This window comes from Herpailurus yagouaroundi, unplaced genomic scaffold (genome assembly GCF_014898765.1).
Source record: "Herpailurus yagouaroundi ecotype Mexico unplaced genomic scaffold, PumYag 182, whole genome shotgun sequence".
Taxonomy (NCBI): Eukaryota; Metazoa; Chordata; class Mammalia; order Carnivora; family Felidae; genus Herpailurus; species Herpailurus yagouaroundi.
In genome coordinates, this window is record NW_024412413.1 from 17,951,496 (window position 1) to 17,974,208 (window position 22,713).

Below are 22,713 nucleotides of genomic sequence, written 5' to 3' on the forward strand. Positions count from 1 at the left end.
AGGCTCTGGGCTGATGGCTCGGAGCCTGGAGCCTGTTTCCGATTCTGTGTCTCCCTCTCTCTCTGCCCCTCCCCCGTTCATGCTCTGTCTCTGTCTGTCCCATAAATAAATAAAAACGTTGAAAAAAAATTAAAAAAATAAAATAAAAAAAAAGATGTTCAACGTGAGTAATTGTTAGTGACGTGCAAATTAAAGCCATAGTGAAATATGCCTTATTAGAGCAGCTAAAATAAAAAAAATACAACACCAAGTGCTGACGAGAATGCAGAGCAACTGAGACTCTTTTACATGGCTGGCGGGAATGCAGAATGACCCAACCACTAAGGAAAACAGGAAATTTCTTATAAAGTTAAATACACATCTACCCAATGACCCAGTAATCTAAGTATTTACCATTGAGAAGTGAAAATTTAAAATCACAGAGAAACCTATAAATAATAGTTTACAAAAGCTTTATTCACGATAACAAAACACTGGAAATAACTCCAATGTCCTTCTGTGGGTGAATGGATAGACTGTGGTACATCCATACAATGGAATACTACTCAACAATAAAAAGGAGAAAGCTATTGATACACTCAACAACAAGTATGAATCCCAAATATATCATGCTAAGTGAAGGAAGAGAGTCACAAAAGGTCGTGTACTGTATGATCCTTTTTTAAAAAATTTTATTTATTGTTGAGAGAGAGAAAGGGGAATACAGAGAATTCTAAGCAGGTTCCACACCATCAGTGTGGAGCCTCACGTGGAGCTCGAACTCACAAACCATGAGATCATGACCTGAGCCAAAATTAAGTCAGACGCTTAACTGACTGAGCTACCCTGTATGACCCCATTTATATGGCATTCTGGAAATGGCAAAACCATAGGGAAAGAGAGCAGATTGGTGATTGCCAGGAGCTAGGTGTTGGGAAGGGTCTACCTACAAAAGGATAGCACAAGAGAATTCTTTGGAGGTGTTGAAATCGTTCTCTATTTCATTTGTTGTGATTAGTATAAGAATTTATGCATGTGTTAAAACTCATTCTCTGAAGAAGCAGTTGGCTTCTTCTGTTAAAAGGTGTTCCTTGGGGCACCTAGTTGGCTTAGTCGGTTGAGCATCTGACTTTGGTTTAGGTCACGATCTCGCTGTTCATGAGTTCGATCCCCGCGTCAGACTCTGTGCTGACAGCTCGGAGCCTGGAGCCTGCTTTGGATTCTGTGCCTTCCCCCTCTCTCTGTCCATCCCCTGCTCATGCTCTGTCTCTGTCTCTCAAAGATGAATAAACGTTAAAAAAAAGAAAAAAGATGTTTTTCCTGGAATACGTCTGGTTGATAGGCCTCTTAGAATTTTCCCAGAATTTGTCTCATGCAAAGGCAAGTGCTCTGTGTAAAAAGTTGGACTGGTAGCATCTTTGTGTGTGTGTGTATGTGTGTGAGTGCACATACACACACACTCTTAGAATCTCCTGTACTTAACTATTTGTTTGAACAGATAATCCATGCACATGATTCAACATTCTATAGGTGCCAAGTCTCCTGTTTATTAGAACATATCAGTTGGGTCTGCTCCAGCTTTTACAGTTGGGGCCCATTTTAATTGTTCGGTGCCGAGGGCCATGTTGGTTATTAAATACGGGCAGTATAAGCCTTGAAAGACTATCAAGTGAAAGTCCCCCTCCGTTTTGTATCCTGGCCCCTCCTTTAGTTTCTGTAATCTTCAATATAGAGGCAGAGGACATTTCAACATTGGCCTATATGACATTGCCCGGATGGGCATTTTAATGACCCTTAACAGTGTATGGCAATGCAAGATAGGAAATCTTATCCCAAATCTGTCTCTGGCATCCCTCCAGCCTTCCTCCCAGGGCTTTTCCATGCATACTCCTCTGTCCCTGCACATCAGCCTCGCCTCTCTGATGTTTGCCTGGGACCGGGTTCTCACCCTGCCTGTCACCTGGAACATCATGTCGGGAACCAGGGCGAATGAAAAGCCTCAGGACAAACCAGGCACATGTGCCCAGGGCAGCAGTTTTTCTAGGTGATAAAACAGCACAAATGTCATCTTAACCCAGATGTCAGCTGAGTCTACCTCGCCCAGGGGTCTAACCTTCAACCTGGGGTGCACAGATCCTCACGGTGTCCATGGATACATTTCAAATGATTTCATGTACTTAGATGAGAGAAAAATCATAACTTTATTTTCACTCACCACTGAGTGGAAGTGAGCATTTCCTTCAATTGTCAATGTAGGCGACAAATCACAGAAGTTATCTCAGGACCTGCACCATCATCGCCTGCAGAAATCAGATGTGTTTTTTGTTTGTTTGTTTTTAAAATGTTTGCCTACTTGTGAGAAAGAGAGAGAGAGCGAGAGAGAGAGAGAGCGCGCGCGCGTGCGAGTGGGGGAGGGGCAGAGACAGAGGGAGACACAGAATCTGAAGCAGGCTCCAGGCTCTGAGCTGTCAGCACAGAGCCCGACGTGGGGCTCGAACTCACGAACCGCGAGATCGTGACCTGAGCCAAAGTAGGATGCTTAACCAACTGAGCCCCCCAGGCGCCCCCCAGATGTTTTTATATTATATTATACTGGTTACAGATACCTCACACTTTTTTAAAGCTCGCCATCACCTCAACTGACAGCACCTTTGCACTTGCTAACACTTGCTACTTTATTATGTCACAAGTTTGGGTTCCCCCCTCCCACCGATGTTCTGATGGCTTCCTTTTCTTTAAAATTTTGTAATTGGTTTTCTTTGTAAAACAATATATTTTTTAAGCTTTAAAAAACATTATTCTTGGGGCGCCTGGGTGGTGCAGTCAGTTAAGCGTCCGACTTCAGCCAGGTCACGATCTCGCGGTCCGGGAGTTCGAGCCCCGCGTCAGGCTCTGGGCTGATGGCTCAGAGCCTGGAGCCTGTTTCCGATTCTGTGTCTCCCTCTCTCTCTGCCCCTCCCCCGTTCATGCTCTGTCTCTCTCTGTCCCAAAAATAAATAAACGTTTGAAAAAAAAAAAAAAAAACATTATTCTAGACAGAGGTCTGTAGGCTTAGCAAAGTTTTGAGACTTGTGTGTCACAAATAGTTAAGGGGTGCCTGAGTGGCTCAGTCGGTTAAGCGTCTAACTTCCACTCAGGTCATGATCTCATGGTTTGTGAGTTCAAGCCCTACGTGAGGCTCTGTGCTGACAGCTCGGGGCCTGGAGCCTGCTTCAGATTCTGTGTCTCCCTCTTTCTCTGCCCTTCCCCTGCTCACACACACACACTCTCTCTCTCTCTCAAAAATAAACATTTAAACAAAGGAAATTTTTTTTAAAAGTTAAGATTTCCCAGGAGCCATAGATTTGGAGATTCAAGTAAAATGGACTGACCTTCCCCTCATCCAATATCCCCTCCAAAATCCTCATGACTTCCTGACAGCTTACATTCTCCTACGTTCAGGGTCCCCACAGAACTTCATCTCAGTTGCGTCTCTCCCCACTTCTCCACGTCCGGCATGGGGAACACGGCCCCCTTTCCTTGATTTACCCCGAACACATTGATACATGTGTTTAGACCCAGGGGGGAAAGCAGAGTGGCGACAGGGTGGGGATCAGGAGATGCAGAGCATGACGGAAGACTACGGACTGAATATTGGGCATCTCAATTCTTGAAAAGTCCTGGGGGGGCATCTGCCCCAAGGCCAGATGTTCTGGTGAGCAAGGGGCAGCCTCTGCTATGGGATCTTTCTCCTTCTCACGTAAGCATCTTGGGCTGCTGCCAACCCCGGGATTCCAGTTGATCATTCACTCAGACTCATTTCACATGTTCCCGCTCTCACCCCTGCCCACCCCATCCGTGCACGGAAGTCTCTGACTTCATAATAACAAAGACTTTTCTCCCTGAGGGGACCTCTGCTAGCAATGAAAGGAGCCATTATTTTCCCTTCGTTCTTGGGCAGTTTACACAAATCTGAAGGTAACTCGAGAAATGTGTAAATATTTTGGAGCTCCTTATGGCTGACTTTGAGTTCCACTCTCCTTTACCATCAGAATATCTGTGGAGATGTTTGAAAATATTGCTTTGGGACTTTAGTGAAAACAAAAGCTGATAGAGGGAACTACACGCATATGAAATAAAATCCAAACTCCTTTATAGACAACACGGTTTGTCTCCAGCCTCGTCTGGCCAGTCTCTTGTTTCGTCCACTATGTTCCAGCCATACTGAACTTCTCGCAGTACTTAGACTACCCAGAGCTCTTTTTAGCCACAGGGCCTTCACACCTGCTGTTTCCTTTCCTTTGCACTTTGCTCTTTCCTTCTGCCTTCTATCCATGGGCTCCTGCTCTTCTTGGAAGAGCATCTTCTCAAGGAGGCTTTTCTTGATTTCTCTTCCTGATACACTCCTCACCTCTACTGATCTGTGTCCCAGAACTTCTATTGTTTCCTTCATACCTCTTACCATAATCTATTTGTTACATTTTAGTATCTGTTTTCCCCACAGGATTTAAAGCCCCATGATGGTAGGGACTGGGACTGATTTGTTCATTGGTACATCCTCAGTACATAGCACAGTGCTGGGCTATTAGTAGGATCTCAATAAATACTCATGGAATGCATGATTGAATTTAATGTAAGGTATAGTTCTGTTTCTACAAGGGATCCCTGAAGATGTGAAAATTTCCTTATCAAAGGAATGAAATTATGATAGCTGAAAATATGCAAGATTATCTACTGGGGGCCCTTTGGACTGTTCGTACAGCCAGAGAAATTAATTTGAAGGGCTGACCTATACATCTAAGAGATACTTTTTTCCAAAGTTCTAGATTCAGAACAGTAAGGAATGATTGCACAATTTGCCACATATCAGATTCTCAAAGACACGATCCTTAGTAATTGTATGATGACTTTGGGGTTGATTCTGTTTTACAAAAAGTTTTATTCTTTAATCCACAGGTCACAGCTTTCGTCTGCGTGAACACACATGGCTTTGTTACGAAAAAGTAAGATCACACTTTTGACAATCATGATTATTAAAAATAGATATTTTAAAGGACTGTTTTTTTTTTATTTTTTAATGTTTATTTATTTTTGAGAGATAAAGACAGAGCGCGAGAAGGGGAGGGGCAGAGAGAGAGGGAGACACAGAATCCAAAGCAGGCTCCAGGCTCTGAGCTGTCAGCACAGAGCCTGACGCCGGGCTCAAACCCATGAACTGTGAGATCATGACCTGAGCCAAAGTCGGACGGCTAACTGACTGAGCCACCGAGGTGCTGCTTAAAGGACTGTTTTGATGCTGAGTCTTGAACTGTCTTATTTTTGAGATCTTTGTTTTCACGGATGGTTTTCCCACAGGCAGAGTTCTTGGCATCATCATTCAGGATGATTCCTGTGGAAAGTTGTTAAGTATTTTGTCCACAGGTGGATTCATCATGAGAAGGGGCAAACATTTCTATGAAACTTAACAAATAGAATTTATTTTCTTACTTTAAATAAATATTCATGTTCCTATCTAATTTTAGCACTTGTAATTTTGTGTTCCTATTCTTATTTTTTTTTTAATTTTTTTTTCAACGTTTACTTATTTTTGGGACAGAGAGAGACAGAGCATGAACGGGGGAGGGGCAGAGAGAGAGGGAGACACAGAATCGGAAACAGGCTCCAGGCTCTGAGCCATCAGCCCAGAGCCTGACGCGGGGCTCGAACTCCCGGACCGCGAGATCGTGACCTGGCTGAAGTCGGACGCTTAACCGACTGCGCCACCCAGGCGCCCCTGTGTTCCTATTCTTAATATCGATTGATTGATTCATGTAAGTAACCTCTACACCTAACATGGGGCCCAAACTCACAACCCCTACATCAAGAGTTCATGTTCCCCTGACTGAGCTAGCCAGGTGCCCCTTGTGTTCCTATTCTTAAGAGTCACCTTAAATTATATAATCTTCAGACTCCATCAAAACCTGAATTTGCCCTTGATTTTAGATCTAGTAGTTTGTGAACCTGGGATGAAGCATAGTAACCTAATTGTGTGACAGTCAGCCTCAGGGTAGAGCTGCTTGAACAAGCAGATGAAAAGACAAGATATGCAGTTAGATTTGAAGTTCAGATCAACTGTGAATAATATTTTGGTCTAAGTATATGCAAAATATTGCATAGGGCATACATATACTAAGAAAAGAGTCAGGTGATAGAAGACTTTGAGTTGCCTCCCCAACTGGCCGTGGCAGATGAATATTTATCACACGTATTGATAAACTGTAGGACTTTCTTCCTTATCTGCTATTTCTCTATAGTTTTGTTTTAAACTGAGTCTCGTATTTAGTTTCTCTGGCTGAATCTCACAGTCCAGAAAGGCAGAGAGAAGCTGGATGTAAGCACAGTAGAATCATTGGGCCTCAGAATGTAGCTCTGGAAGACCTCTGTGAAGACTAACTCCTTCCTTCTACAAGAGGGAAGACAAAGGCCCAGGGGCCAGAAAAGAGATCAGTATGAGGACAATAAATGTAAATATCTCGATGCGTAAAAGCAGTAAATGATAGGGGTGCCTGGGTGGCTCAGTCCGTTAAGTGTCCGACTCTTGATTTGGGGTTAGGTCACGATCTCATGGTTCATGAGTTCAAGCCCCTCATTGGGCTCTGTGCTGACAGTACGGAGCCTGCTTGGGATTCTCTCTCTCCCTCTCTCTCTCTGCCCTCCCTCACTTGTGCTTTCTCTCTCTCTCAAAAATAAATAAACTTAAAAAATAGTAAATGATAATACATAACAATTATAAAGTCTTTATTAGGCCTACATTGCCTTTGTTAACTCTCAAAACCCGCATGTGAGACAATGATTATTACTACAATTACAATCCTCATTGAACAGATGAGCAAACTGAGGCTCAGAGAGATTCAGTAAGCTGTCTAAGGCCACACAGCTAAGAGGTGGCAGAAACAAGATTTGAGCCTGACTTGAAATCCTGGCCCTTTCCTCTCCTACCAACATTTTCCAAACTTCAGGTGATTGTGCTCTATGTACAGCAATGCACCACCTTCTCAATTTTTCATCATCTGTGTTTCTTCTGTCCTACGCATGACTTAACTGTTTCCTTAAATTGACTCATTTAAAATTTATGTGTACTTTATAATAGAAAGTGTATATCCTGGGGTGTCTGGGTGGCTCAGTGGGTTAAGCATCCAACTTTGGCTTAGGTCATAATCTCATGGTTTGCAAGTTCGAGCCCCATGTCAGGCTCTGTGCTGACAGCTCAGAGCCTGGAGCCTGCTTTGGACTCTGTGTCTCTCTCTCTCTCTGCCCCTCCCCTACTAGTACTGTGTCTCTCTTTCTCAAAAATAAACAAAAACATTAAAAATTGTAAAAAAAGAAAGTGCATATCCTTATTGCTAATAGAATAAGCTATCTCCTATCTTAAAAAGAAGACGATTATACAAATATGTATGATTAGAACAATGTTACTCACTTCTGGGTAGCTTTTGTTACCTGCCTGCACGTGAAATTAAAACTAACTTCTCATGCTGTGACTTAATGTTACTTAATGCCATGGTCACAAACCTCCTAAACCATCTCATGTACAATCAGTGGTATGTGCTCCGTACTTAGGAAAGCACTGTCCTTTATCACTCTATTTCTCAGTCGTTGCCAAGGGTAAGTGGAACAGATGGTCCCGGATGCTTAGAACTGGAAGAGATATTTGGACCTTCCGTCCTCTTACTCAGGGCAAGAATTTGTTGTATGTCATCCTTGACCAGTGTTCGAGTGAACTGAGAACACGTACTCGTAATAAGTACTGGCTCATCGTAAGCTTTATATAAATGTTGGCTGTTCATTGAAACCAAATGTTCATGCGTGGAAATTGGCTCCAGAGGCAGCCTCATGTCGGCATTAAGGTCGTAGCCTCTGCCACCAGGCTGCCTGGGAGTAGCCCCCCATCCTCCTTAAGCTACGTCTCTGTACCCTTGAGCTGCAACAGCATCCCAGGTTAACCCTTTATTCCGCATGCCATCTGCTGAAAGAAAGGTCCCAGACCACCGCTGGGATGTTGGTTAGGGAAGGCATCTGCTCATATGACCATTCTAAACTTTCCCGCAATTTCAGCTTGAGAGGTTACACCTGAATGTGTTTCTGTTTTTATTTCAGTCAATCAGGTGTTGCTGTTCCTTCTGATTGTGACCCTCTGTGGAATTCTGTATAAGAAAGTTCATAAGGGGACTGTGCTCAGGAACGAAACAGGTATGCTGAGTGAAACAAGCTGGGCCCCAAAAGACAAGTACTGTGCGATTCCTCTTGTATGAGGGACTTTGATAGTCACAGTCACCCAGACAGAAAGTATGATGATGGTTGCCAGGGGCCGGGGGCGCGGGGATGCGGAGTTCTTGTTTAACGGGTAGAAGCTGCAGTTGTGTGAGTTTGTAAAAGTTTTGTAAGTTTGACAAGAATTATGGGGATGGGGCCGTGGTGACAGTAGTACGACAATGTGAATGTATTTAATACACCAACTGTGCGTTTAAAAAATGCTTAAGATGATAAATCTTAAGTGTTTTTTACTACAATAATTAAAAAAAAAATGGAGCAGGTAAATAAGCATATAACCCATCAAGATGGGATGCCTGGGAATGTGATTTAAATGCGTTCCTTTGGGGGCGCCTGGGTGGCGCAGTCGGTTAAGCGTCCGACTTCAGCCAGGTCACGATCTCGCGGTCCATGAGTTCGAGCCCCGCGTCAGGCTCTGGGCTGATGGCTCAGAGCCTGGAGCCTGTTTCCGATTCTGTGTCTCCCTCTCTCTCTGCCCCTCCCCCATTCATGCTGTGTCCCAAAAATAAATAAACGTTGAAAAAAAATTAAAAAAAAAAATGTGTTCCTTTGCTTCCTCTCAGTAGCTGGTTCAGAGACAGGCAACCATCTGGTTAGCTCCCAAGGACCTGCTGGTGAGAATATCCACCCAAGGCCAACTTTTCAATGATGTTCTACAGTGATCGGTGCTACTCAAACTTCACAACATATAAGAATCACAGTTAGGGTTTGTTAAAACACGATACTTGGACCCATCCCGAGAAATTTTGAGTCAGTAGATTTGGGGTGGGGCCTGAGGATTGCACGCGCTTGTGATACGCTCCCAGTTGATGATGACGCTTGGTTCTCAGACCACGCTTCGGGTGACTGGCTCTGTGTCTGTCCTTGGAGGCTCCCAATAATGCTGCTTATGCACATCACCTTCTGTCCCTTCTCCCCACTGGTTCATTCCCACTGCGGCACCAATAGCCTCAGAACCCGCAGCTGAGAAAAGATCCTGCATTGACCCTATGTCCTCTTCCAGCTGTGCTCAGGACCCCGATTCCCCTCCTGAGGGGTGGGTTGCTTGAGATGACACCTTCACAACCTCTAAACACACAGAGTCATCCTTCACAGAAATTAAGAAGTACTGTAGTCTGTGTATTATATTTTTAAATGGTTTCTTTATTTATAAAGATTTCATTTTTAAGTAAACTCTACCCCCAATGTGTGGCTCCAACTTGCAACCCTGAGATCAAGAGTTGCACAAACCTTTGACTGAAACATCCAGGCACCCCTATTTTTAAATAATTTTAAATAACTGTAGTTTTATATAGTCTCGCAAATACATTTATGGAAAATACAGAAGAGAAAGATATTACCTGTAGCTATATCAGCCAAAGACAAATATAGTTAATATTTTGGTGCATTATATACATTCATTTCATACTTTTTTTTTTTTTTTTTAAAAAGGAGGCTTTAGGCACTGGACCCACAACAGTGAGAAAAACAATGTCCTACTCTCACAAAGCTGACTTATTTTAATTTAAAAATTCATTTAAGAAGAACAGTTAAGGGGAGCCTGGGTGGCTCAGTCCGTTAAGCATTTGATTCTTGATTTCTGCTTGGGTCGTGATCTCACAGTTCACAGGATAGAGCCCTGGTCAAGCTCTGTGCTGATAGTGTGGAGCCTGCTTGGGATTCTCTCTCTCTCTCTCTCTCTCTCTCTCTCTCTCTCTCTCTGCCCTTCTTCCCCTCTCAAAAACAAATAAATATGCTAAAAAGAAAAACAGTTAAAAACACATAAAATCTGGTTTAAATAAACATAAGGAGCATCCGGAAAGAGAATGATTTCCACATAAAGATGTGCATACAGATTTGCCCAGGGCATCATTCTTTGTAGCCCCATTGGAAACAATCCACATGTAAATCAATCAGAGATTAGATAAAATGTAGTATATCCACACAATGGAGTGCTTTTCAACAATAAGAAGCAACAAACTACTAATGCCTGCTCCAGAAGTTGGATGTGGATAAAACTCTCAAAGATTATGCTAAATTAAAGAAGTCAGACCTGAAAGCCCACATATTATATGACTCCATTTAGAGAAGTTTCTAGAAAAGGTAAATCTATAGAAACAGAAAAGAGATCAGTGGTTGCCAGGGGCTAAGAGCCGGAGTGGATTGACTATAACCCAGCTTAAGGAAACTTTTCAGGGAAATGAACATTTTTTTTTTTATTTGAGAGAGAGAGAGAGAGAGAGAGAGAGAGAGAGAGTGCAAGCAGGGGAGAGAGAGAGAGAGAGAGAGAGGGAGAGAGAAAGAGAGAGAGAGAGAGAGAGAGAGAGAGAGAGAGAGAGAGAGAGAATCCCAAGCAGCCTCCACATCCAGCACGGAGCCCGACTCTGGGCTCAGTCCCACAATCCTGGGATCATGACCTGAGCCAAAATCAACAGTTGGACACCCCACCAACTGAGCCAGCCAGGCACCCCTGGAAATGGTCCAAAGTGACATTGTGGTAATGGTTGTGCAACTCTATCAATTTACTAAAAATCATGGAACTGTATACCTAAAACAGGAAATTTTAAGAACTTCCCAATATTTGCAAATTTTAAGAAATCTGTATTAGTCAGCCTGGGCTGCCTTAAGAAAATACCACAGACTATGGGGTGCCTGGGTGGCTCAGTTGGTTAAGCTTCCGACTTCTGCTCAGGTCATCATCTCACGGTTCATGGGTTCAAGCCCTGAATCAGGCTCTGTGCTGACAGCTCAGAGCCTGGAGCCTGCTTTGGATTCTGTGTCTCCCTTTCTTTCTGCCCCTCCCCTGCTCACACTGTCTCTCTCTGTCTCTCAAAAATGAATAAACGTTGGAAAAAACTTTTTTAAAATATAAAAAAAGAAAATACCCCAGACCAGATGGCTTACAGAAAAGAAGTTTGAGGGGCGCCTGCGTGGCTCAGTCGGTGAAGCGGCCGACTTCGGCTCAGGTCACGATCTCGCCGTCCGTGGGTTCGAGCCCCGCGTCGGGCTCTGTGCTGACAGCTCAGAGCCTGGAGCCTGTTTCCGATTCTGTGTCTCCCTCTCTCTCTGACCCTCCCCCGTTCATGCTCTGTCTCTCTCTGTCTCAAAAATAAATAAACGTTAAAAAAAAATTAAAAAAAAAAAAGAAAGAAAAGAAGTTTGATTTCTCACAGATCTGGAGGCTGGAGGTCCAGGATCCAGGCTCTGGCAGTGTTGGTTTCTTCCAAGGCTTCTCTTCAAGGCTCACAGTCAGCTGCCTTCTCCTCCCGTCCTCAGATGACTTTTTCTGTGTGTTCCCATCTCTGGCGTCTCTGCCTCTTCTTATAAGGACACCAGTCATAGTGTATTAAGGCCCCACCCTAATGGCCTCAGTTTCACTTAATTGCTCCTTATAGGCTCTGTCCTCAAATGCAGTCACATCCCAAGGTACTGGAGTTTAGTGCTTCCACATACAGATTTACACAATTCAGTCCTAACGATAGCTAAATTATGCCTCAATAGAGAAAGGAAGCCCTACGAAGTCAAAAGTTGCCTGAACTTCAAGTTCTTGAGTCCTCACGCTTCGCTCCCTGCCCATAAACCAACACATTTCTTCTCTCCACAGAGAGAAACAAGTAGCTTTCATAGCAGCTGTTAAAACAAGTGTAAGGAAATGCACATCCTGGCCTATTAATCAACCATATACTGATAAACAAAGCATTTGGAACACATCAATGGGTTCACTATCACATCTTTAACCCATTCAATGTTGAAAAGAATCAGTGTTATGAAATAACATTCAAAAGAGTATAATGTTGAGATGGAAAGACGTCCGTGATATGTTAAGTGGAAAAAGCAAGTTGTAGAAAACCAGGAAAAGTATGATTTCATTTTGATTTTAAAATAACACGTGTAGGTGATATATTTCCTTTTGGGACAACACAAAGAAGGATTTGAGAGGCGCACACCGCATGGGTGACAGAGATCTACCTTTGGAATGGGGGTAGAGAGGTCTGCAGAAAATCACCATGACTTACTGGAATTTGGGGCTGGAATTTTTTCAAGAAATGCATATCAATTTTTTTTTTTAATTTTTTTAATGTTTATTTATTTTTGAGACAGAGAGAGACAGAGCATGAACGGGGGAGGGTCAGAGAGAAGGAGACACAGAATCTGAAACAGGCTCCAGGCTCTGAGCTCTCAGCACAGAGCCCGACGTGGGGCTCGAACTCACGGACCGCAAGATCATGACCTGAGCCGAAGTCGGCTGCTTAACTGACTGAGCCACCCAGGCGCCCCCGCATATCAATATTTTTAATAGACTGTTTTTTTAGAGCAGTTTTAGGTTCATAGCAAAATTGAGTGGAAGGTACACAGCTTCCCCCCCCCTGTTAACATCCCCCACCAGATGGTACATTAGTTACAACTGTTGAACCTACATGGACACATTATCACCCAATGTCGACAGTTTACATTAGGGTTCACTCTTGATGTTGTCCTTGGGTTGTGAGAAATGTATAAGGACATTAACCTACCATTATGGAATACAGAGCAGTTTCACTGCCCCGAAAAATCCTTGGTGCTTTGCCTATTCCATATTAATTTTTATATTTTCAAAAATAGTAATTCAAAGAATTGGTGTTATAAGGTAATGTCCAGAAACCCTGTGAAATCATTTGCTGAAGAAAGGCATGGTGCCATTTTGTGTATTTTTTTTTTCCTTACATTTATTTATTTTTGCGAGACAGAGCACAAGTGGGGGAGGGGCAGAGAGAGAGGGAGACACAGAATCCAAAGCAGGCTCCAGGCTCTGAGCTGTCAGCACAGAGCCCGACGCGGGGCCCAAACTCACAAACCCTGGGATCGTGACCTGAGCTGAAGTTGGAGGCTTAACCAACTGACTTTGCACCCCCCCCCCCATTTTTCTTTTACATTTATTTTTTAAATTATAATTTTTTTAGTTAATTTTTTTAGTTTATTCATTTTTGAAAGACAGAACATGAATTTGGGAGGGGCAGAGAGAGAGGGAGACACCAAATCTGAAGCAGGCTCCAGGCTCTGAGCCATCAGCACAGAGCCGGATGCGGGCCCGAATTCACGAGATGTGAGATCATGACCTGTGCCGAAGTCAGACGCTTAATGGACTGAGCCACCCAGGAGCCCCTTGTGTATTCTGATAATGACATTCAATCTAATCTCCTGATAATTTTTGTGTGATTAGCTGGTGATTCACTCCTGGCCCATTTGAGGTGAGGCAAGTTTATATGCTTGGCTAAAACCAATCCTAATTTGAAATGGGATTCAGAGATTTGGCACGGGGAGAGCAGACATTTCACTTTTTCTAGAAATGGGCATGGTCTGGTAAGAGCTGCTTGTGGGAATGGACTAATGCAACATAATACATTTTCACTCCATACCACCATCAACATGATGTTTTCTAGAGATCGTATGGGCACCAAGCAATTTCACATAGCCAGACCTTTGGGTGAGTTGGCATAGGTACCAATTGGCACAGTGGGTGATTCCCAGAGAAGCTGCAAGGGTGCCACATTGGTGTAGACTTCACAGTGGATAAATCTTTCCCAGTCTTTCTCCAGTGTGTTTTCATCCATACTCTGTCCAGGGAAGACTTCTTGGCAAAGAGCGGTGTTTCTGGCTCTGGTTCGCTTCCCAGCTCCTCTGACCGGCAGAGTCTCCTAAGAAGCGTGGCAGTGTGACGTGTCTGCAGACTTGCTGTTTGATCTCTTGGGTGGCCCTCTTTCATGGGGACACCTTCCTCCTCCCTCATTCTGCCTATTTCCTGAGAGCCTGGTTCTGCCCCCAGCTTTTCAGCCCTTCTCTCTCTCTTTGCCCCTAGGAGTAGTCGGGGAATCATTCCTCCAGGGCCCTGTTCTGTACGATCGACACATCAGTTCAGTTCAGTCCAGCAAACTTTTATTAAGTGCCTCCAGGTGCCAGACTAGGGAAATATAATGAGTTCACAGTCTAGTGAAGGAGACAGACACATGAATAGATTCTTTCTGTGCAGTGTGGCAAATGTTCAAATAGAGGTATTTAAAAAATTCACCCATCCATTCATCCCTCCCTCCAAAATGTATTGAGAATCTACTATGTTGCAGGCACTGTGCTAGCCGCAAATGAATAGACAGAGATGAACGAGATACTGTCTCGGCCCTCATAGGAGAGAAAGATAAAGCATGCAACCACATAAATTGCAATGCAGCTGGTCAGTCCACCCACAAACACGGACAAAGTGAGCGCCGTGTAAGGAGCTGTTAAAGTCTTCCCAGAGGTTCTGATGTCTACACTGCATTTGGAATGAATGGGTAAAAGTTAGCCATGCAGGAAAGGACGGAAAGAGCATTCTGGGCATCTGGAACACTATGTGCAAAGGCACTGAGCAAAGGGACCACCCGGTGCAGTGTTCAGTATTTTGGTATCGCTGGAGTAGAAGGAGTCGGGGCTAAGGAAGTGAGTAGGGGCTGGATCATGAGGCACCTGTGTGCCAGGCAAGGGAAGGTGGCTCTACCTTACAGGAGCCACTGGAGAATGGTGAGCAGTGAAGAAATAGAGTCAAATTTGCATTTGGGGCAGTTCACTTCACTGCCTGCAGGCAACATACCGCATGATTAGGGAACCTCCCCAAAATGACAGTTGAGTCCAAAAGGAATAATCCCTTAAGAAATATTTTCCTTTTTGTTTATAAAAGTAGCCATGGTTGGGGCACCTGGGTGGCTCAGTCGGTTAAGGGTCCGACTTCAGCTCAGGTCATGATCTCATAGTTTGTGGGTTCGAACCCTGCAGCTGGCTCTGTGCTGACAGCTCAGAGCCTGGAGCCTGCTTCAGATCTGTGTCTCCCTGTCTCTCTCTGCCCCTCCCCTGCTTGTGCTCTCTCTCTCTCTCAAAAATAAACAAACATTAAAAAAAAAAAAAAGTATCCATGGTTGCTTTAGAGAATTTGGAAAATATAAGAAATGCAAATAAGGAAATTGAAATCACTCATAATTCCATAAACAGATGTAGATCCATTTGAAAATATGTATGTATGTGTATATCCCATTGGGATCCAGTGGTGATTTTGTGTATCAAATACTAGAGAGAAATTTTGTATTCTTTTCCCCCTTAATGTTGTATTATGAGCATTCTCTTGTGCCAGTAAGTATACTGTGAAAACAGAATTATTCTCGTGGTGGACATTTCAGACGTGGTGGCCAGCCTGGGGAAGAGAGGTAGGAGAAGGGAGAGGCCCTTCAATGTTTCTTAAGCTACATAAAGCACAGTACCTGGTGGTTAGTTCATATATGTGTTGCATTAAATATCAGCTAGAACTGCCCCGCGTCTGAGTGGTACTTATCTGTCAAGAGAGCTTTAAGTAAAAACCAGAAGGGCATCTGAGAGTGGCCACTCTTCATACTGATTATTATTATCTTTCATACCGGAAAATTGTATTGCAATACCAAAATAAGATGTTACGACACTGGTATTTTACATCACAGCCACAGCTCAAAAGAACAATCAATTATTCATCTTGTGCATTAGTCATGCTCTTTCATTTACCACCTTTCTCTTGCTGTCGACTTTTGAGAGACTTGACTAGAGGGCAGAGAGGAGAAGGAAGATCACAAGCAGTAGCTTTTACAGCAGCATTGCAGGAAAACATCCCAATTTAGGAAGGAGTTGAGAACTGTCGGATCAAATGAGACTTTCCAGTTCTTCACATATTTTTCAACTGTGTGTATGTGTGTCCGATTGGCTTCTGTAAAAGAGCCCCAAAATCATAGTGACTGAAGCAAAATAGAAGTTCATTTTCTCTCTCAAGTGAATGAATGTGTGCCATTCCACACAATGATGTGCCATTTCCACGGTCATCCAGATCAAGGTTCCTTCTGTGTTAGGGTTTTGGTGTCCTCCACAGGTAGCTTCCAAGTAGTGGTCCAAGATGGCTGCCCTAACTTCTGTCATCATATCTACATTCCAGCCAATGGGAATGGGGCCAGGGGAAGGGGAGGGTAGCACGTTGCTTTCAAAGGCAAATCCAGTAATCACACACATACTTGTGCTAACCTTCCGTTGGTCATAACTTGATCATGCACACTTGCTAGGGAGTCTCCGAAATCTGTTCTTAGTGGTTGGCTAGATGCCAGCTAAAATTAAAACTCCAATGTTGTATTTCTTCCCCCCGCCCCACCCCATGTTCTATTTCTGAAAGAAGAAGAGACTGGATGTTGGAGAATGGTTGGCAGTCTCTTCCACACTATGCCGTCTTCTCCCAGGAGTGTGGGAGACAATTTGAACTGGTTCTACTATGAATTTCCTTCATGTTCTAAGACAGTGATTGTGATGTTTCCAGACGATGACTCTGAGGCTCCTGAGGAAATGGAGGATGAGATTCCTGTGGTGATTTGTGCTGCTGCAGGGAGAATGGGTGCCGCCATGGCTGCCATCAATAGCATCTACAGCAACACCGACGCCAACATTCTGTTCTATGTCGTTGGACTCCGGAACACTCTGTCTCGAATCCGGTAATTTGTGTACTATAGACTTGGGAGTTTTCAACTTTCTCTTCATCTTCCTTATCTTTCCTTAAATGCATTTCCTTCTGTTTTGGGCTTGATGAATGTCATTTGAATTAATGAGGGGATGACCTGAGGTTTACTGGGTGACCTGATGAATGTGTGGTATAGCTAAGGAAGTTTCCAGCAAAGTCTCATTAATCTGGTTGGGCATTGCATCATTCTGCTGAAGTGAATTGGCTAATGACCTAAAGAACTACAAGCCTTAGGCAGGTTGTGTGTAAATCTCTCTCTATTTTTTAAATATTTATTTGTTTCCAGAGAGAGCACGTGCATGAGAGCAGGAGCAGAGAGGCAGAGAGAGAGGAGAAGAGAAAATCCCAAGCAGGCTCCACATTGTCAGCACAGAGCCCAACATGGGACTTGATCTCATAAACCGTGAGATCATGATCTGAGCTGAAGTCAAGAGTCCAATGCTTAACCAACTGAGCCACCCAGGCGCCCCAGAAGTCTTTCTAAAACAGTTTATCTTGGGGTGCCTGGGTGGCTCAGTCAGTTGAGTGTCCAACTCTTGATTTGGGCTCAGGTCGTGATCCCAAGGTTGTGTTGGGCTCTGCATTGAGTGTGGAGCCTGCTTTGATTCTCTCTCTCTCCTTCTGCCCTTCTCCTCTGCCTCGCTCTCTCTCTAAAATTAAAACAAAAACAAAAAAAAGATGGGGGGCACCTGGGTGTCTCAGTCGGTTAAGTGTCCAACTCCTGATTTTGGTTCAGGTCATGATCTCATGGTTGTGAGATGGAGCCCTCTGTTGGGCTCAGAGGGCATGGAGCCTGCTTGAGATTCTCTCTCTCCCTCTCCCTCTGCCCCTCCCCCACACGCATGCGTGTGCACGCCCTCTCTCTCTGAAAACAGAACAAAACAAAACAAAACAAAAAATTAACAGTTTCTGCTTTCTTAACCTGGGAGGATATTAATATAGTATTTTAATATGACCCAGAATGATCACTAATTCTAACTTTTGAACTGCATAGTGATCTCTTTCCTATCACACAACACACTACAAAGTAAGTTGGAAACGGAGTTAGAAGAAATAAACAGAAAATCAAATTTTAAATTACTATAAAAAAGCAGGATAATTATATAATTTTGCTATGGAAAGTGATTCTGTGAGCCCACAAATCACAAGGAAAAAAATGGACAGATTTGGCTGCATAACATTTAAAAATTTTTAAATGATGAAAAACACTGTAAGTGAAATTAATCACACAATAAATTACACAAAACATTTTCAACATGTATTACAGACAAAGGATTACTATCCAAAGAATATAAAGAATTCTTACAAAAAACTTTTAAACATATAAGCATCGGGTAGTAAAATGCGCATACAATACAGACAAGTCACGGAAGAAAAAATACAAATGGTCAACAAACGTGAAAACGTATTCCGTGTTACTAATAGGGAAATGCAAATTAAAACAACAGTGACATAATTTTTCACTCATCGAGTTGGTAAAAATTAATAGGACAACAATATCCAGTGCAGGAAAATAGACACACTTATTCCTTGTTTAAATAATGTATACTTCGGGGCGCCTGGGTGGCTCAGTCGGTTGAGCTTCCGACTTCGGCTCAGGTCATGATCTCGCAGTCTGTGAGTTCCAGCCCCGAGTCGGGCTCTGTGCTGACAGCTCAGAGCCCGGAGCCTGCTTCGGATTCTGTGTCTCCCTCTCTCTCTGCCCCTCCCCCACTCATGCTCTCTCTCTGCCAAAAATAAATAAACATTAAGAAAATTTTTAAAATAATGTACGCTTCGTAAATTGGCAAAAAGAAGGCAATGTGTGTATACTGACAAAGAAGATCCTCGGGACATGCTGTTATGTGAAGATGAAAGTTTCACTACGTCTCATATAGTGTGAACCATTTTATGAGTGTCTTAAGCCATCCGGGCTGCTGTAATAGAATGCCACAGACCCGGTGGCTTGTGAAAACAGAAAAGTATTTCTCACGGTTCTGGTGGCTGTGAAGCCCAAGCTCTAGGCATCGGCTGATTCCATACCTGGGAAGGGCCTGCTTCCTGGTTCATGAAGGGCTGTGTCTTTGCTGCGTCCTCCCGTGGTGGGAGGGGTAGAGGCGTTCACTGGGGTCTCTTTTATGAGGGCACTCATCCCATTCCTGAAGGCTCCACGCTCATGACCTAATCACCTTCTGAAGGCCACACCTCCAAATGCCATCACACTGGGGATTAGGTTTCAACACATGAATTTGGGGGCAGGGGGCCATAAACATTCACCTTGTAGCTTTAAACAATAAAAAAACTGGGGGTGCCTGGGTGCCTCAGTCGATTGAGCACCCGACTTCGGCTCAGGTCATGATCTCACAGTTTGTGGGTTCAAGCCCTGCATCAGGCTGGCTGCTGTCAGCACAGAGCCCACTTCAGGTCTTCTGTTCCCCTCTATCTGTCCCTTTCCTGCTCATGCTCTCTCTCTGTCTCAAAAATAAATAAATAAATAGATAAATAAATAAAATATTTTTAAAGAATCAAAAAACCAAGGGCACCAGGCTAGCTCAGTCAGTAGAGCACGTGACTCTTGATCTCGGGGTTGTGATTTTGAGCCCCATGTTGGGTGTAGAGATTACTTAAAAACAAAATCTTAAAAAAAAAAAAAAAACCAAACCATAAATGTGTACATGTACATATATGTGTTTCTGCAAAGAAAAAGACCCGAAAGATCTCCATCTGCCAGCAGTGACTGTCTCTGGGGAGGATGGATGGATTGGGGAGAGCAGTGATGATGGGAAGTTCAAGGTATTTCTAGTGTTATTTCCATTATTCAGAAGGAGAATGTATTTATTTTTTAAGTTTACTTATTTTTAGTAACCTCTACACCCAACATGGGGCTTGAACTCATGACCCCAAGATCAAGAGTCACATGCTCTTCCGACCGTGCCAGGCAGGCCCCTGAAGATGTTATTTATGCATGACTTTTACAATTCGATTTTTAGGTCTTGGCACCTTGGTTTAGGAGAAACTGAGATGTGGCTGACACTCACTCCTAATCTAAATGGTCTTTGGCTCCTGTGGGTTTTGAGGGCTTATGTACACGTTCTAGATTTTCTGTCTCATTTCTCACTCTTCTTCTCATTTATTTTGCAGATTTTTCACTTAGCCTGCTGTTAACAGGCTATGGGTAATTATCTATGGGTATGAAAAGCAGATAACCAAGCCCCAAAGGGTGGCTTGTGTCATATGGTCTGAGCAAGGGTTTGTACTCGAACAGAAGGGCATTGGTTCCAGGGCTTGATGACATCTGAGCAGGGACTGTTTCCCAGCTCTTGGTTGTCTAGTCCACTAGACCGTTTTACATTATTCAAAACAAAATAAAACAAAACTTTCTTTTCAGTGAAGTATAATACAAAAACAGAAAATTGCGTAAATTCTGCGCGCAGTTTAGTGAGTCATCACAAAGTAAACATACCCATGTAACAACCACCACCCAATGTGGTATGGTCAGGTTTTTTTTTTTTTTTTAATGTTTATTTCTTTTCTTTGAGAGAAAGAGAGAGATTTTGAGCAGGGGAGGGGCAGAGAGAGAGGGAGACACAGATTCCCAAGCAGGCTCCCTACTGTCAGCCCACATCATGACCTGAGCCGAAATCAAGAATCAGACACTTGAGGTGCCTGGGTGGCTCAGTCAGTTAAGCGTCTGACCTCACCTGAGTTTACGATCTCACGGCTTGTGAGTTCGAGCCCTGCGTTGGACTCTGTGCGGACAGCTCAGAGCCCGGAGCCTGCTTTGGGTTCTGTGTCTCCCTCTCTTTCTGCACCCCGCCCCCGCCCCATGTCTCGTGCTCTCTCAAAAATAAATAAGCATTAAAAAAAAAAGAGTTGGGGCACCTGGGTGGTTCAGTCAGTTGAGTGTCCGACTTCAGCTCAGGTTACGATCTCATGGTCTGTGAGGTCGGGCTCTGTGCTGACAGCTCAGAGGCCGGAGCCTGCTTCAGATTCTGTGTCTCCCTCTGTCTCTGCCCCTCCCCCGCTCACATTCTATCTCTCTTTCTCTCAAAAATAAATAAATATTAAAAAAAAAAGAGTTGGACAGTTAACCAACCAAGCCACACAGCCGCCCCAGTATGGTCAGTCTTTTTAACTTTGCCATCCTGATAGGTGTCCAGGGCTATCTCATCATGGTTTAACTTGAGATTCCTTCATTTTAAATGAGATTGAGCACTTTTTAAAAAAAATTCTAAATGTTCTTTTTTAAATGTTTATTTTTGACAGAGAGAGAGAGAGAGAGAGAGAGAGCACAAGCAGGGGAGGGGCAGAGAGAGAGAGACACAGAATCTGAAGCAGATTCCAGGCTCTCAGCTGTCAGCACAGAGCCTGACAGGAGGCTTGAACCCACAAACTGCGTGATCATTACCTGAGCCTAGTCAGATGCTTCACTGACTTAGCCACCCAGGGTCCCCCCACCGCCCAGCACTTTTTTTCACACGTTTCTTGGCTACTTAGATTTGCGCGTTCAAGTCTCTTGCCAGTTTTTCAGTAGGGTTGTCTATCTTTTTCTCATTGACGTGACTTCTCCCCACCTCCGGATTTGAAATATAATTGACATTTAACATTGTGTAAATGGCTGCTTTTTATGGTTCAAATTTTGCAGATCTAAATTTTGTTCCAAGGATTGATTTGTCAACTTTTGAGCAACAACAGATGCTACCATGTGTGGCTTTGGTCATTAACAATTGTTTTGAGATAATTTCTGCCAAGAATTGTATCATGAATTGGATAAAAGATAGTCGCAGACTGTGTGCGACTGAGCAGACATGGGGGGAGAGGGTCGGGGGGAGGGAGGAGGGGAAGGCGGGAAGCGAGGAAAGGTCGGGAACATGGAGAGACAGAGACAAAGAGGCCAGGATCACTTCAAATCGTCCTTGGAGTGGAAATAGCAGAGGAAGAAGGCAGGTAGGAGATCCAGGATGTCCTGCTTCATCCGTTGACAAAATCTGGTAACCCCGTGGCAAACAGGGACCAGGACCCGCAGATGCTTTGTGAGGAAGAAGGAACACATTTTGTTCTCCCGGTTTCCTGTGGAGATTATGTGGATCTGGGGAGCTATTTGGTTATTACTGTTTTGCTTCATTTCCTTTGCAGAGTTACGTGAATTAAAGAAAAAAAAGAGGAAAGATCGGAAGCCAGACCAGATGGGGGGAAAAAAATCAGAAGGTTTTATAGACTAAACTCTACTAAGGTTATACACATTTTATTTGTAACTTTCGAAAGAGGCCACAGATCAACTCTGAGGCAATAGGGAAATTGAGGCAAAAGGTTGGAGGTGTATATGCTAGAGGTGTTTTTTGTTTGTTTGTTGTCATCTCTTTAGAAAATGGATTGAACATTCTAAACTAAGAGAAATAAACTTTAAAATCGTGGAATTCAACCCGATAGTCCTCAAGGGGAAGGTCAGACCGGACTCATCAAGGCCAGAATTGCTCCAGCCTGTGAGTAGGAATCGCGCACGTGCTGGGGACAGTCTCCGGTGAGACCCTTGCTCAGTGGGGAGCACTGGCCACTGGGATGCAGACAGAATATTTTGGAAGCAGTGTCAGATCTCCACCAAGGTCTGCTTGCTTATAATTTATAAGTCACCTGCTCCGGAAGGATTTAAGATGGTTCTCATAAATAAAATGAAGCTATTCAAGCAGAAATGAAGCATGAGAAAACGTAGGATGCATTTCTGTGTGTGAATATGCCTGTAGAGGTTGGGGGTAGGGGCCAAATAGTGAGGCCAGGAAAAGTATTCCCAACCGACAACGTGTTATGTGTGCTGTAATTGGACGTTGAATTTAACCCAAGTATCCCGGCAGCTAAGGAAAACCAGTAGCGTGATAGATGATATACCTCATAGTGTCAACTAAGGTAATATTTTCAGGAGACACCGCTTTTTTTCCCTAGAATTGGGAATCTTAAGGTATTTT

General features: G+C 43.7%; 1 protein-coding gene across 3 annotated transcripts in view; it reads left to right on the forward strand.

Annotated features, from left to right (window-relative positions):
- GLT8D2 (glycosyltransferase 8 domain containing 2) overlaps positions 1-22,713 on the forward strand; it is a 46,810-nt gene that overhangs the window by 14,351 nt on the left and 9,746 nt on the right. For all 3 annotated transcript variants that reach the window (XM_040491046.1, XM_040491048.1, XM_040491047.1), the window contains 4 exons: positions 4,915-4,961; positions 8,095-8,187; positions 16,577-16,748; positions 22,119-22,236. In XM_040491046.1, the coding sequence (XP_040346980.1) occupies positions 4,943-4,961; positions 8,095-8,187; positions 16,577-16,748; positions 22,119-22,236 (402 nt within the window). In that variant the 5' untranslated portion in view covers positions 4,915-4,942. The remainder of the gene's footprint in view (positions 1-4,914; positions 4,962-8,094; positions 8,188-16,576; positions 16,749-22,118; positions 22,237-22,713) is intronic.